The sequence below is a fragment of the Schistocerca piceifrons genome, chromosome 8 (genome assembly GCF_021461385.2).
Source record: "Schistocerca piceifrons isolate TAMUIC-IGC-003096 chromosome 8, iqSchPice1.1, whole genome shotgun sequence".
Classification (NCBI taxonomy): Eukaryota; Metazoa; Arthropoda; class Insecta; order Orthoptera; family Acrididae; genus Schistocerca; species Schistocerca piceifrons.
Window position 1 is genome coordinate 316,479,706 of NC_060145.1, and position 16,303 is coordinate 316,496,008.

At 44.2% G+C, this 16,303-nt stretch overlaps 1 protein-coding gene across 1 annotated transcript in view; it reads left to right on the forward strand.

Annotated features, from left to right (window-relative positions):
- LOC124712313 (anoctamin-4-like) overlaps positions 1-16,303 on the forward strand; it is a 262,318-nt gene that overhangs the window by 129,677 nt on the left and 116,338 nt on the right. The window contains exon 10 of the mRNA XM_047242606.1: positions 11,757-11,974. Within this exon, the coding sequence (XP_047098562.1) occupies positions 11,757-11,974 (218 nt within the window). The remainder of the gene's footprint in view (positions 1-11,756; positions 11,975-16,303) is intronic.

A 16,303-nucleotide genomic window follows, 5' to 3' on the forward strand; every position in this document is an offset into this window, starting at 1 on the left:
GATTTTCTCCGTATGTTTGTACAGTTCCTCTGTAGGTTTCTTGATCCATATTCCATTGTTGTTAGTTGCGCCAAACATTTTCCTAAGTATTTTCCGTTCTACTTTTTCTAATTGTCTGATACGTGTATGCCCTAGGATTAGTGTGGTCTCTGCTGCATATAGTGCCTCGGGGAGCACCACCGTGTCGTAATGGCGTAATTTGGCTTTTTGTGAGATAGACTTCTTGTTGTAATGATTCCACACTACTTTGTATGTCTTGTCCAGTTTAGTCTTTCTTTCTTTGTTTGAGTCTCTGTTATGTCCACTCATTTGTAGTGTTTCACCCAGGTATTTGAAGTTTGCCGTTTTGTAAATCGTGCCATACTTTGTGTTCTGAGATGAGAGTTTCTTTGTACTCATAAACTGTGTCTTTTTGTAAGAGATCTGTAGTCCAGTTTTGGAAGCGATTTCGTGTAGTTTTTCAATAGCGTCTTTTGTTTCCTTTATACCTTTCGTGACAATCGTCAAATCGTCTGCAAAAGCCAGGCATTTAATCTGTAGGTTTCCTAAGGTTATTCCCTGTTGTGATGTTTCCCATTCTTTTATGACCTTATCTAACACCAGATTGAAAAGGAGAAGTGAGAGGCCATCGCCTTGTCCGACACCTGTGCGAATTTCAAAGGGCTCTGATAGTTCCCCAAAGAACTTTACTTTGGAGGTTGTGTTGGTTAAAGTTTGCTCTATGATAGCCCGTGTTCTGTTGTCTACTTTGTATTCTGCTAGAATTTTGAAGAGAGTTTTCCGGTCGATAGAGTCGTACGCCTTTTTGAAGTCAACAAAGGTAATGATCAGGTTCTGTTTGTGTTGTAATATCATTTTCAGGTTCCAAATTTGTTCTGCACAAGATATATATATATATATATATTATATATAAAAACAAAGATGAGGTGACTTACCGAACAAAAGCGCTGGCAGGTCGATAGACACACAAACAAACACAAACATACACACAAGATTCAAGCTTTCGCAACAAACTGTTGCCTCATCAGGAAAGAGGGAAGGAGAGGGGAAGACGAAAGGAAGTGGGTTTTAAGGGAGAGGGTAAGGAGTCATTCCAATCCCGGGAGCGGAAAGACTTACCTTAGGGGGAAAAAAGGACAGGTATACACTCGCACACACACACATATCCATCCACACATACAGACACAAGCAGACATATTTAAAGACAAAGAGTTTGGGCAGAGATGTCAGTCGAGGCAGAAGTGTAGAGGCAAAGAAGTTGTTGAAAGACAGGTGAGGTATGAGTGGCGGCAACTTGAAATTAGCGGAGATTGAGGCCTGGCGGATGACGAGAAGAGAGGATATACTGAAGGGCAAGTTCCCATCTCCGGAGTTCGGATAGGTTGGTGTTGGTGGGAAGTATCCAGATAACCCGGACGGTGTAACACTGAGCCAAGATGTGCTGGCTGTGCACCAAGGCATGTTTAGCCACAGGGTGATCCTCATTACCAACAAACACTGTCTGCCTGTGTCCATTCATGCGAATGGACAGTTTGTTGCTGGTCATTCCCACATAGAATGCATCACAGTGTAGGCAGGTCAGTTGGTAAATCACGTGGGTGCTTTCACACGTGGCTCTGCCTCTGATCGTGTACACCTTCCGGGTTACAGGACTGGAGTAGGTGGTGGTGGGAGGGTGCATGGGACAGGTTTTGCATCGGGGGCGGTTACAAGGATAGGAGCCAGAGGGTAGGGAAGGTGGTTTGGGGATTTCATAGGGATGAACTAACAGGTTACGAAGGTTAGGTGGACGGCGGAAAGACACTCTTGGCGGAGTGGGGAGGATTTCATGAAGGATGGATCTCATTTCAGGGCAGGATTTGAGGAAATCATATCCCTGCTGGAGAGCCACATTCAGAGTCTGGTCCAGTCCCGGAAAGTATCCTGTCACAAGTGGGGCACTTTTGTGGTTCTTCTGTGGGCGATTCTGGGTTTGAGGGGACGAGGAAGTGGCTCTGGTTACTTGCTTCTGTACCAGGTCGGGAGGGTAGTTGCGGGATGCGAAAGCTGTTTTCAGGTTGTTGGTGTAATGTTTCAGGGATTCCGGACTGGAGCAGATTCGTTTGCCACGAAGACCTAGGCTGTAGGGAAGGGACCGTTTGATGTGGAATGGGTGGCAGCTGTCATAATGGAGGTACTGTTGCTTGTTGGTGGGTTTGATGTGGACGGACGTGTGAAGTTGGCCATTGGACAGGTGGAGGTCAACGTCAAGGAAAGTGGCATGGGATTTGGAGTAGGACCAGGTGAAACTGATGGAACCCAAGGAGTTGAGGTTGGAGAGGAAATTCTGGAGTTGTTCTTCACTGTGAGTCCAGATCATGAAGATGTCATCAATAAATCTGTACCAAACTTTGGGTTGGCAGACTTGGGTAACCAAGAAGGCTTCCTCTAAGCGACCCATGAATAGGTTGGCGTACGAGGGGGCCATCCTGGTGCCCATGGCTGTTCCCTTTAATTGTTGGTATGTCTGGCCCTCAAAAGTGAAGAAGTTGTGGGTCAGGATGAAGCTGGCTAAGGTGATGAGGAAAGAGGTTTTAGGTAGGGTGGCAGGTGATCGGCGTGAAAGGAAATGCTCCATCGCAGCGAGGCCCTGGACGTGCGGAATATTTGTGTATAAGGACGTGGCATCAATGGTTACAAGGATGGTTTCCGGGGGTAACAGACTGGGTAAGGATTCCAGGCGTTCAAGGAAGTGGTTGGTGTCCTTGATGAAGGATGGGAGACTGCATGTAATGGGTTGAAGGTGTTGATCTACGTAGGCAGAGATACGTTCAGTGGGGGCTTGGTAACCAGCTACAATGGGGCGGCCGGGATGATCGGGTTTGTGGATTTTAGGAAGAAGGTAGAAGGTAGGGGTGCGGGGTGTCGGTGGGGTCAGGAGGTTGATGGAGTCAGGTGAAAGGTTTTGCAGGGGGCCTAAGGTTCTGAGGATTCCTTGAAGCTCCGCCTGGACATCGGGAATGGGGTTACCTTGGCAAACTTTGTATGTGGTGTTGTCTGAAAGCTGACGCAGTCCCTCAGCCACATACTCCCGACGATCAAGTACCACGGTCGTGGAACACTTGTCCGCCGGAAGAATGACGATGGATCGGTCAGCCTTCAGATCACGGATAGCCTGGGCTTCAGCAGTGGTGATGTTGGGTGTAGGATTAAGGTTTTTTAAGAAGGATTGAGATACAAGGCTGGAAGTCAGAAATTCCTGACCCCACCGACACCCCGCACCCCTACCTTCTACCTTCTTCCTAAAATCCACAAACCCGATCATCCCGGCCGCCCCATTGTAGCTGGTTACCAAGCCCCCACTGAACGTATCTCTGCCTACGTAGATCAACACCTTCAACCCATTACATGCAGTCTCCCATCCTTCATCAAGGACACCAACCACTTCCTTGAACGCCTGGAATCCTTACCCAATCTGTTACCCCCGGAAACCATCCTTGTAACCATTGATGCCACGTCCTTATACACAAATATTCCGCACGTCCAGGGCCTCGCTGCGATGGAGCATTTCCTTTCACGCCGATCACCTGCCACCCTACCTAAAACCTCTTTCCTCATCACCTTAGCCAGCTTCATCCTGACCCACAACTTCTTCACTTTTGAGGGCCAGACATACCAACAATTAAAGGGAACAGCCATGGGCACCAGGATGGCCCCCTCGTACGCCAACCTATTCATGGGTCGCTTAGAGGAAGCCTTCTTGGTTACCCAAGTCTGCCAACCCAAAGTTTGGTACAGATTTATTGATGACATCTTCATGATCTGGACTCACAGTGAAGAACAACTCCAGAATTTCCTCTCCAACCTCAACTCCTTGGGTTCCATCAGTTTCACCTGGTCCTACTCCAAATCCCATGCCACTTTCCTTGACGTTGACCTCCACCTGTCCAATGGCCAACTTCACACGTCCGTCCACATCAAACCCACCAACAAGCAACAGTACCTCCATTATGACAGCTGCCACCCATTCCACATCAAACGGTCCCTTCCCTACAGCCTAGGTCTTCGTGGCAAACGAATCTGCTCCAGTCCGGAATCCCTGAAACATTACACCAACAACCTGAAAACAGCTTTCGCATCCCGCAACTACCCTCCCGACCTGGTACAGAAGCAAGTAACCAGAGCCACTTCCTCGTCCCCTCAAACCCAGAATCGCCCACAGAAGAACCACAAAAGTGCCCCACTTGTGACAGGATACTTTCCGGGACTGGACCAGACTCTGAATGTGGCTCTCCAGCAGGGATACGATTTCCTCAAATCCTGCCCTGAAATGAGATCCATCCTTCATGAAATCCTCCCCACTCCGCCAAGAGTGTCTTTCCGCTGTCCACCTAACCTTCGTAACCTGTTAGTTCATCCCTATGAAATCCCCAAACCACCTTCCCTACCCTCTGGCTCCTATCCTTGTAACCGCCCCCGATGCAAAACCTGTCCCATGCACCCTCCCACCACCACCTACTCCAGTCCTGTAACCCGGAAGGTGTACACGATCAGAGGCAGAGCCACGTGTGAAAGCACCCACGTGATTTACCAACTGACCTGCCTACACTGTGATGCATTCTATGTGGGAATGACCAGCAACAAACTGTCCATTTGCATGAATGGACACAGGCAGACAGTGTTTGTTGGTAATGAGGATCACCCTGTGGCTAAACATGCCTTGGTGCACAGCCAGCACATCTTGGCTCAGTGTTACACCGTCCGGGTTATCTGGATACTTCCCACCAACACCAACCTATCCGAACTCCGGAGATGGGAACTTGCCCTTCAGTATATCCTCTCTTCTCGTCATCCGCCAGGCCTCAATCTCCGCTAATTTCAAGTTGCCGCCACTCATACCTCACCTGTCTTTCAACAACTTCTTTGCCTCTACACTTCTGCCTCGACTGACATCTCTGCCCAAACTCTTTGTCTTTAAATATGTCTGCTTGTGTCTGTATGTGTGGATGGATATGTGTATGTGTGCGAGTGTATACCTGTCCTTTTTTCCCCCTAAGGTAAGTCTTTCCGCTCCCGGGATTGGAATGACTCCTTACCCTCTCCCTTAAAACCCACTTCCTTTCGTCTTCCCCTCTCCTTCCCTCTTTCCTGATGAGGCAACAGTTTGTTGCGAAAGCTTGAATCTTGTGTGTATGTTTGTGTTTGTTTGTGTGTCTATCGACCTGCCAGCGCTTTTGTTCGGTAAGTCACCTCATCTTTGTTTTTATATATAATTTTTCCCACGTGGAATGTTTCCTTCCATTATATATATATATATACACACACACACACACACATCTAAAAACAAAGATGATGTGACTTACCAAATGAAAGTGCTGGCAGGTCGACAGACACACAAACAAACACAAACATACACACAATATTCAAGCTTTCGCAACAAACTGTTGCCTCATCAGGAAAGAGGGAAGGAGAGGGAAAGACGAAAGGATGTGGGTTTTAAGGGAGAGGGTAAGGAGTCATTCCAATCCCGGGAGCGGAAAGACTTACCTTAGGGGGAAAAAGGACAGGTATACACTCGCACACACACACATATCCATCCACACATATACCGACACAAACAGACATATACAGAGGCAAAGAGTTTGGGCAGAGATGTCAGTCGAGGCGGAAGTGCAGAGGCAAAGATGTTGTTGAATGACAGGTGAGGTATGAGTGGCGGCAACTTGAAATTAGCGGAGATTGAGGCCTGGTGGATAACGGGAAGAGAGGATATATTGAAGAGCAAGTTCCCATCTCCGGAGTTCGGATAGGTTGGTGTTAGTGGGAAGTGTCCAGATAACCCAGACGGTGTAACACTGTGCCAAGATGTGCTGGCCGTGCACCAAGGCATGTTTAGCCACAGGGTGATCCTCATTACCAACAAACACTGTCTGCCTGTGTCCATTCATGCGAATGGACAGTTTGTTGCTGGTCATTCCCACATAGAATGCGTCACAGTGTAGGCAGGTCAGTTGGTAAATCACGTTGGTGCTTTCACACGTGGCTCTGCCTTTGATCGTGTACACCTTCCGGGTTACAGGACTGGAGTAGGTGGTGGTGGGAGGGTGCATGGGACAGGTTTTACACCGGGGCGGTTACAAGGGTAGGAGCCAGAGGGTAGGGAAGGTGGTTTGGGGATTTCATAGGGATGAACTAACAGGTTACGAAGGTTAGGTGGACGGTGGAAAGACACTCTTGGTGGAGTGAGGAGGATTTCATGAAGGATGGATCTCATTTCAGGGCAGGATTTGAGGAAGTCGTATCCCTGCTGGAGAGCCACATTCAGAGTCTGAACCAGTCCCGGAAAGTATCCTGTCACAAGTGGGGCACTTTTGTGTTTCTTCTGTGGGAGGTTCTGGGTTTGAGGGGATGAGGAAGTGGCTCTGGTTATTTGCTTCTGTACCAGGTCGGGAGGGTAGTTGCGGGATGCGAAAGCTGTTGTCAGGTTGTTGGTGTAATGGTTCAGGGATTCCGGACTGGAGCAGATTCGTTTGCCACGAAGACCTAGGCTGTAGGGAAGGGACCGTTTGATGTGGAATGGATGGCAGCTGTCATAATGGAGGTACTGTTGCTTGTTGGTGGGTTTGATGTGGACGGATGTGTGAAGCTGGCCATTGGACAGGTGGAGGTCAACATCAAGGAAAGTGGCACGGGATTTGGAGTGGGACCAGGTGAATCTGATGGAACCAAAGGAGTTGAGGTTGGAGAGGAAATTCTGGAGTTCTTCTTCACTGTGAGTCCAGATCATGTTTGTGTTTGTTTGTGTGTCTATCGATGTGCCAGCACTTTCGTTTGGTAAGTCACATCATCTTTGTTTTTAGATATATTTTTTCCAATGTCGAATGTTTCCCTCTATATATAAAAACAAAGATGTGGTGACTTACCAAATGAAAGCGCTGGCACGTCGATAGGCACACAAACAAACACAAATATACCCACAAATATACACACAATTTTGTGTGTATATTTGTGTTTGTTTGTGTGTCTATCGACGTGCTAGCACTTTCGTTTGGTAAGTCACCATATCTTTGTTTTTAGATATATTTTTCCAACGTGGAATGTTTCCGTCTATTTTTTATATATATATCTATATATCTATATATTTATGCACATCATTATCTACCTACACAAGTTCACCACAGGATCAACATAGCCCAGCCCTAACCAACCCTTTTTCGCCTTTTTTCACACCAGATCTCCATTTGCTTTCTAATTTTACCTGTATCTCTCCCCATATATTTTTTCATATTTATTTTCATTTTAATTTCAGCCTCGTGTTCCACTTTCCACCTTCTAGTACCATGTCACCCTCACAACACCTTCACAACGACCCCATTAAGTTTTATTTACATTCCCTCCGCAAACATGCCTTCGCCCTAGCCAGATTACACTCCCATATTTTATTTTCTCAGGCTTGTCTGACATTTGCCATCACCCCCAAAGGCCTCACACTTAAAGTTCCCATCTCTGGCTGCAACCCTTCTTTCCATCAGTCCCTATACCAGTTCCAAACCAAACAATCCATTGCCCTCACCCACCTAATCCTTCACCTACACACCCACTCAGCCAATCAACACGCCCATCAACTCCTATCCTTTATAAAAATCCTCAATCTTTCCTCTCCCACATCCACACCTGTTGTTCAGAGCATCCTCCTACAGGCCAACCGCAAATTAGAACAGCATGCCACCCTCCACCTTAAAAAACTATCCAATCTCCTGGTTTCCCACCTCCGGAAAGGCAACTCACTCACCCTTCACAACCTTTCCAGCAAACCTCAACCTCCTCTCATTGCACACAAACCCAGTCTCTCCCATCTACTCAATCTCCCACTTCCAGCTCCACTCCCTCCAAAACCTCAAAATTCCAATCAACGCAATCTGGAACCACAACACCCCAATTCAGTAGTTAACCTTTCCTCCAAACCTCTCTCCCAATCCAAAACCTCTGTCCTATCCAAAGGCCTCACCTTCAGCCCCACTCCCAGATTTAACCAAACAGCCCTCGTCAAAGAAAAAATCCCTCTTTCCTGACGAGGCAACCATTGGTTGCGAAAGCTAGAATTTTGTGTGTATGTTTGTGTTTGTTTGTGTGTCTGTCGACCTGCCAGCGCTTTTGTTTGGTAAGTTTCATCATCTTTCTTTTTAGATATATTTTTCCCACGTGGAATGTTTCCCTCTATTATATTCTTATATATATATATATATATATATATATATATATATATATATATATATATATATATATATATATATATATATATATATATATATATATATATATATATATATATATATATATATATATATAAAAAAAAAGAACAAAGATGATGTGACTTACCAAATGAAAGTGCTGGCAGGTCGACAGACACACAAACAAACACAAACATACACACAAAATTCAAGCTTTCGCAACAAACTGTTGCCTCATCAGGAAAGAGGGAAGGAGAGGGAAAGACGAAAGGATGTGGGTTTTAAGGGAGAGGGTAAGGAGTCATTCCAATCCCAGGAGTGGAAAGACTTACCTTAGGGGGAAAAAAGGACGGGTATACACTCGCGCACACACACACACACATATCCATCCACACATATACAGACACAAGCAGACATATTTAAAGACAAAGAGTTTGGGCAGAGTTGTCAGTCGAGGCAGAAGTGCAGAGGCAAAGATGATGTTGAATGACAGGTGAGGTATGAGTGGCGGCAACTTGAAATTAGCAGAGATTGAGGCCTGGTGGATAACGGGAAGAGAGGATATATTGAAGAGCAAGTTCCCATCTCCGGAGTTCGGATAGGTTGGTGATGGGAACTTGCTCTTCAATATATCCTCTCTTCCCGTTATCCACCAGGCCTCAATCTCTGCTAATTTCAAGTTGCCGCCACTCATACCTCACCTGTCATTCAACATCATCTTTGCCTCTGCACTTCTGCCTCGACTGACATCTCTGCCCAAACTCTTTGTCTTTAAATATGTCTGCTTGTGTCTGTATATGTGTGGATGGATATGTGTGTGTGTGCGAGTGTATACCTGTCCTTTTTTCCCCCTAAGGTAAGTCTTTCCACTCCCGGGATTGGAATGACTCCTTACCCTCTCCCTTAAAACCCACTCCCTCTTTCCTGATGAGGCAACAGTTTGCTGCGAAAGCTTGAATTTTGTGTGTATGTTTGTGTTCGTTTGTGTGTCTGTCGACCTGCCAGCACTTTCATTTGGTAAGTCACATCATCTTTGTTTTTAGATATATTTTTCCTACGTGGAATGTTTCCCTCTATTTTTTATATATACACTCCTGGAAATTGAAATAAGAACACCGTGAATTCATTGTCCCAGGAAGGGGAAACTTTATTGACACATTCCTGGGGTCGGATACATCACATGATCACACTGATAGAACCACAGGCACATAGACACAGGCAACAGAGCATGCACAATGTCGGCACTAGTACAGTGTATATCCACCTTTCGCAGCAATGCAGGCTGCTATTCTCCCATGGAGACGATCGTAGAGATGCTGGATGTAGTCCTGTGGAACGGCTTGCCATGCCATTTCCACCTGGCGCCTCAGTTGGACCAGCGTTCGTGCTTGACGTGCAGACCGCGTGAGACGACGCTTCATCCAGTCCCAAACATGCTCAATGGGGGACAGATCCGGAGACCTTGCTGGCCAGGGTAGTTGACTTACACCTTCTAGAGCACGTTGGGTTGCACGGGATACATGCGGACGTGCATTGTCCTGTTGGAACAGCAAGTTCCCTTGCCGGTCTAGGAATGGTAGAACGATGGGTTGGATGATGGTTTGGATGTACCGTGCACTATTCAGTGTCCCCTCGACGATCACCAGTGGTGTACGGCCAGTGTAGGAGATCGCTCCCCACACCGTGATGCCGGGTGTTGGCCCTGTGTGCCTCGGTCGTATGCAGTCCTGATTGTGGCGCTCACCTGCACGGCGCCAAACACGCATACGACCATCATTGGCACCAAGGCAGAAGCGACTCGCATCGCTGAAGACGACACGTCTCCATTCATCCCTCCATTCACGCTTGTCGCGACACCACTGGAGGCGGGCTGCACGATGTTGGGGCGTGAGCGGAAGACGGCCTAACGGTGTGCGGGACCGTAGCCCAGCTTCATGGAGATGGTTTCGAATGGTCCTCGCCGATACCCCAGGAGCAACAGTGTCCCTAATTTACTGGGAAGTGGCGGTGTGGTCCCCTACGGCACTGCGTAGGATCCTACGGTCTTGGTGTGCATCCGTGCGTCGCTGCGGTCCGGTCCCAGGTCGACGGGCACGTGCACCTTCCGCCGACCACTGGCGACAACATCGATGTACTGTGGAGACCTCACGCCCCACGTGTTGAGCAATTCGGTGGTACGTCCACCCGGCCTCCCGCATGCCCACTATACGCCCTCGCTCAAAGTCCGTCAACTGCACATACGGTTCACGTCCACGCTGTCGCGGCATGCTACCAGTGTTAAAGACTGCGATGGAGCTCCGTATGCCACGGCAAACTGGCTGACACTGACGGTGGCGGTGCACAAATGCTGCGCAGCTAGCGCCATTCGACGGCCAACACCGCGGTTCCTGGTGTGTCCGCTGTGCCGTGCGTGTGATCATTGCTTGTACAGCCCTCTCGCAGTGTCCGGAGCAAGTATGGTGGGTCTGACACACCGGTGTCAATGTGTTCTTTTTTCCATTTCCAGGAGTGTGTGTGTGTGTGTGTGTGTGTGTGTGTGTGTGTGTGTGTGTATATATATATATATATATATATATATATATATATATATATATATAAGTGTTCATTAAAAAATGACGATCATTCCACTTGGGACCTGTGGAATGGTACATTAGCCTATTTGTTTTAGTTGTAAATATTTGTCATGTATTGTTGTTTTTCTGACATGTTCCGCATCCTGGAGGTCCTCCTCACTACGGATCAATTGGAATGAAAGTAAATCTAATCTAATCTAATCCCTATGTGTGTTCTTCTCACCTTGTCTTTTATGCTGGCGATTTTAGTGTGTTGCAGAGTGGGTGACTCCCACTTTCATATGTCCTTGTGATCAGCCAGCCCAAGGCATCTGCTATAAGATTTTAATACCTTTGCTTTCAGTGTATGTTTGGCTGGCCACTGTGGCCGAGCTTTTCTAGGCACCTCAGTCTGGAACCGCACTGCTGCTACGGTCATAGGTTCGAATCCTGCCTCGGGCATGGATATGTGTGATGTCGTTAGGTTTAAGTAGTTCTATGTCTAGAAGACTGATGACCTCAGATGTTAAGTCCCATAGTACTCAGAGCCATTTGAACCATTTTTTAGTGTACATTTCCCCCTTTGGTTCACTTCTTTCGTTACTCTTTTGGTGTGGTTCCCCATTAGCTTACCCCCTTTACTTCTCCCAACTCCTTTGTTTTTAATTGTTTCACCTTGAGACTTGTTTGCTTCTGGAAAAAGCTACTAATGACCCTGTAGTTTGGTCCCTTTGTACCCTAATCCAAGCAACCAAAGTGAAGCACATTTTGTTGGATAGCATGCTTAGAAATTGGTGATCAAGATGTTTCTTGTCCACCGTTTGGTGGTGGCCATTCATGTGGGCAGACAGACAGCAAAAAATTTGTAAGACTAAAAAAGTTTGTGAATACATAGGTGAAATAAAACTATACAGTTGAATCCAAAAACTTTTGTAGCATTTTCATTTCAAAGAGTACAGTCCATTTCCTCTCACTTCCTCTATTTTGATTATAGCCTGCATCTTTCTGGAATTGTGGAAGAGGCGGCAGGCTGAATTGGCATGGCTCTGGGATCTTTCTGAGAATGAAGAAGACTTCAACCTGCGACCAGAGTTTGAAGGTTCTGTCAAGACAAGAAAGTTTAATGTTGTTACTGGTAGGGAAGAACCACATCTCACATTCTGGAACAAATCTGTGCGTCTTTTCACTTCTGCATCTGCTGTTGCATTTATGGTCAGTGAAAGGTATCTTTCTTCAATACCTATCATTTAGTATTTACTCTGATGTTTGAGAAAACTGCAGCATAGTAACAGAACTGCTTGAAAGAGTACAAACTGGAGGTATGTGCGTAAAGAGAAGCAAAAACAATAACTGATTAAGTTTGCAGGGAAACAGTGTAGGAGCAATCTCTATTGTGATATTTGAAGCAGAAAAGTTATGAATCAAAGTGAAAGCAAATACCAGTATTCATTATAGACATAAAAGCATGTGAGTGAGTATCCAAGTGTGGACACAAAAGTGAGTGAATATTCAAGTGACAGGAAGATTGGTGTTTAGGTTGCTGTCATTGTCATAGTGTGATATTTTGACTTGCTGATAGCATACTATTATGACAGTGTTTGTGTGAGTACAGTCAGAAGGTAGAAAAAGGTTGAATGAAGCAAGGGGGGGGGGGGGGGGGGGGGTGAGAGGGAGAATGGTCTTCGCAAATTCACAAACGAAAGTGTGTCCTCTCCCACCACATAGACAGATTTGCCAATTTAGTATCAGTTTGGAGAAAGTCAGAACATGTGATAGATATTGACTACCAGCAAGGGTACTTAGAGGTATTTACTATGAATTTTTTTAAAATAATAATGGTGGATCAATGCTTCTCATTGTAACTAAAAATGTTGGATGGGTCTGGATTCTAAAAGTTCCCAGTGGCACTGTAAATGTTACCCAGAAAAGAGAAAAGCTACAGAAAATGTGAATGTACAAAGTATTTGTGTGTATCCAAACATGGAAAGTAGTTAAATGTATTGTTTTCATTCGAGCCCCATTGATCCCTTGACAGCCACATCTGTGTTAGGTGCTGTTGTGTAGACTGCAGTCTGATAGTCTGGAGTGTTGAGCATCATAACAAGCAAATGTCATCTGACATGATTTTGGACACCACTGGATGCAAAATGGAATGCCAGTGAGGACAAGTACTATATCAGAGAGATACTAGAGCTCAAGGTGTTACTCTTATTTCAGTTAACTCTAAGTATTATGCTTCATCATGTCAGTTTCCAGCCACATGTGGCAAGGAACAAACAATTATTCTTTGGGGAAGGATACATAGCTCTGCATTCCACACCTACATATTCACCATGTGTGTTAGAGACTATGACTGCAACAAATAGATGTTTCACACCATAATGCTTTTTCAAACTCATATCAATCTAATGTTTTGTAATTCAGTTGTTTGTATATTACCATTTGGCCAATGAGCTGAATAAAATTCATTTCAGTCTAATGTATGTTTCTTCATGCTGCAGTTTTCACAAAGATTAGTGTAGTATTTATATAATAACAATGAGATTTTGTGTTGTAATGCAGTTGTAACAGTTTACTCATAACTTTTGTTGTAAAAATATTAATTAGAAGCTAAATGCTACTTCACTATGTCTTATTTCTACTTTTAGTAATTTTCATTACTTATTGATTATTCCTTTTTCCAGTTACATGAGTGGTCACCTTAGTCTTCATTTATCTCACTTCGCTTAAAAGACAGTAATATTTTGCAGTCGAAAATCATTGACTTTGCATTTCAAAATCATGGCCCAGTCTTGCTGAAGTATGTTTCCTGTTTGTTACCAGAATAGGTTAGATGCATTCCAGGGCTATTTCATAAACAAAACAATAATCAGTTTAACCCTATTCTTTTTTAGTTGTGTTAACACTCTATACTTAACCAGGTTGATAAGCTCTCACAGTCTTTCTAACCCGGCAAGACATATTCTGGAAAGGGGGGAGGGCTGTATTATTTTGCAGTGCAAATGTGTTGTTCCCTAGGTATATTAATTTTTCTGCAGAAACTAAGCTATCATTACATTACAGTATTCAATTTTTGATGAGCAAGGTGAAACTCTTGGCAATACAGTTTGGGGTCTGCTAACAACAAATTTCAGAGATAATGCTCTTTTGGAAATACTCTCAAACAGATTACAGTTAATTTTCATTCATCCATTGATCATATTCTGAAGATTCCATCAAAGCCTTTCAGATGTGATACAACTCAAGGAATACATTAATAAAAGACAATCAAGTCACAGAAGCTATATCATGACAAAAATTTCACTACAAGGCTTAACACTATTAGTGCTTACACCAGCTAAATGTAACCTAGTAAGTTAGAAAGAAAGGTATGATTTTGAAAAATGCTGCTGCTCCTCAGCTATAATTATCAAACAGCTGCTTATGTACTATTGGTAACTGAATATTAACTTGATCACACTGAAATTTTTGAAAGATAGTAGTTACCTGCTGTTGTAACAGCACAGGGTTTTTTGTCGTATACTACTACTTGCCGTGCAGGTTGCAGGACTAATGAACATTGTTACTTGCCATGCATGTAAATTTAATCTTTGAATCCAGATAATCATATCAAAGGAAAACTCACCCAAGATAATAATAACTTATGAGACTCAAATGCTGGCCAATCTTTAGTTTTGCAAGGCAAGATGTTTACTTCTGCCAATAAACACACATAAAAGTAAAAGTGATGACACAGTCCTAGCTTTGGGAACTGTTAGTTCCTTCCACAGGAAGAAGAGAGGGATAGGTTGTGAGATATTAAAAGAAAGGGCAAATCACTCAGATCCCAGGATGAAGGGGATCTACCTGTAGGGGCGTTGAAGTTTACACTATCAAGCACACTGTCATTAGCAGCATTAGAACATTTGTTTCACCTGAGGAGATAGCATCTCCAAGTTTATACTCAAGCAGGACCAGTATATCATCTGTGTTAGAAGAAATATTGGAGGTTGGTGCAGACCAATTCACTGGCCCCTACTAGAGTCATAAGCAAGCATCTTTGCAAAATATCAAGTACTTGTTCAAAAAGTATCAAACTTAATTTTTTATTGTTGTAACAAACAATGGTATCAGGATATGTGCATTCTCTGCATCTGTATGCATATATAGCGTGCATGCTGATTTTTTCCACAACTGCAGAAACAACCAGTTGCTGGCTAGACATTGAAAAATGAACATAAGGATTGTTTATTGCATAAACAGCACTGATTGGTGTCCTGGTCAGAATGAAAATAGCACTGCTGTTATATTTCTCCACCCTTATTACTACCAGGAGATTTGAAAATGTACACCATTATTCCCCTGTTCATGGGCATTCTCTTTCATGCCATGTGATTGTGGTTTTCGTGTTATAAACAGGAAGATTCACACACCAGCCAGAATCTGTTCACTGTGAATACATAGAATTAATTAGGACTAGATTTCAGAAAAGGGAAGACATGCAGAATTTGACAGAGTTGGTGCACACTGTACAAAAAGAGACTTTCCAGAGGTACTTCCAGTAGTAGCAGCAACTACAGCTACATCTACAGCTATAGTCTGCAAACCCCTATGAGGTGCATGGCAGAGAGTACATCCCATTGTACAAGTTATTAGGGTTTCTCCTGTTCCGTTCATGTATGGGGTAAGGGTAGTATAATTTTGTGAATACCTCTGTGTGTGCCATACTTATTCGAATCTTATCCTCACAACCCCTATGTGAGCAATACATAGGAGGTTGTAATGTATTCCTAGAGTAATCATTTAAAGCCGGTTCATGGAACTTTGTTAACAGATGTTCTTGGGATAGTTTTCATTAGTCTTCAAGAATCTTCCAGTTCAGGTCCTTCAGTACCTCTGTGACACTCTCCCATGGGTTAAACAAACTTGTGGCCATTTGTGCTGCCCTTCTCTGTATACGTTCAAAATCCCTTGTTAGTCCTACTTGGTACAGATCCCACACACTTGGCAATATTCTACAACTGGTGGCATGAGTGATTTGTAAACAATCTCCTTAGTATATTGATTGCACTTCACCAGTATCCTACTAATAAACTAAAATCTACTACCTGGTTTACTCATGACTATGCCTATGTGATCCTACAAAGTGTTACATCCAGGTATTTCTATGAGTTGGCCGATTTCAAGAGTAGTTCCTTGGTATTATAATAATAGGATACTACATTCTTTTGTTTTGTGAAGTGCAAGATTTTATATTTTTGAACATTTGAAGCAAATTGCCAGTCTCTGCACCCATATAAAATCTTATCAAGATCTGACTGAATATTTATACAGCTTGTTTCAGATAGTAATTCATTACAGATAATTGCATCACCTGCAAAAATCCTGATTTTACTATTAATATTGTCTGCATGGTCATTAATGTACAGAATGAATAGCAAGGAGCAAGGGTCCCAACACCTGATGTTACCTCTGCATCTGACAATAACTCTGCATCCAAGATATCATATTGCATCCTCCCTCCCAAAAAAAAAACCTCAATCCAGTCACAAATTTCACTTG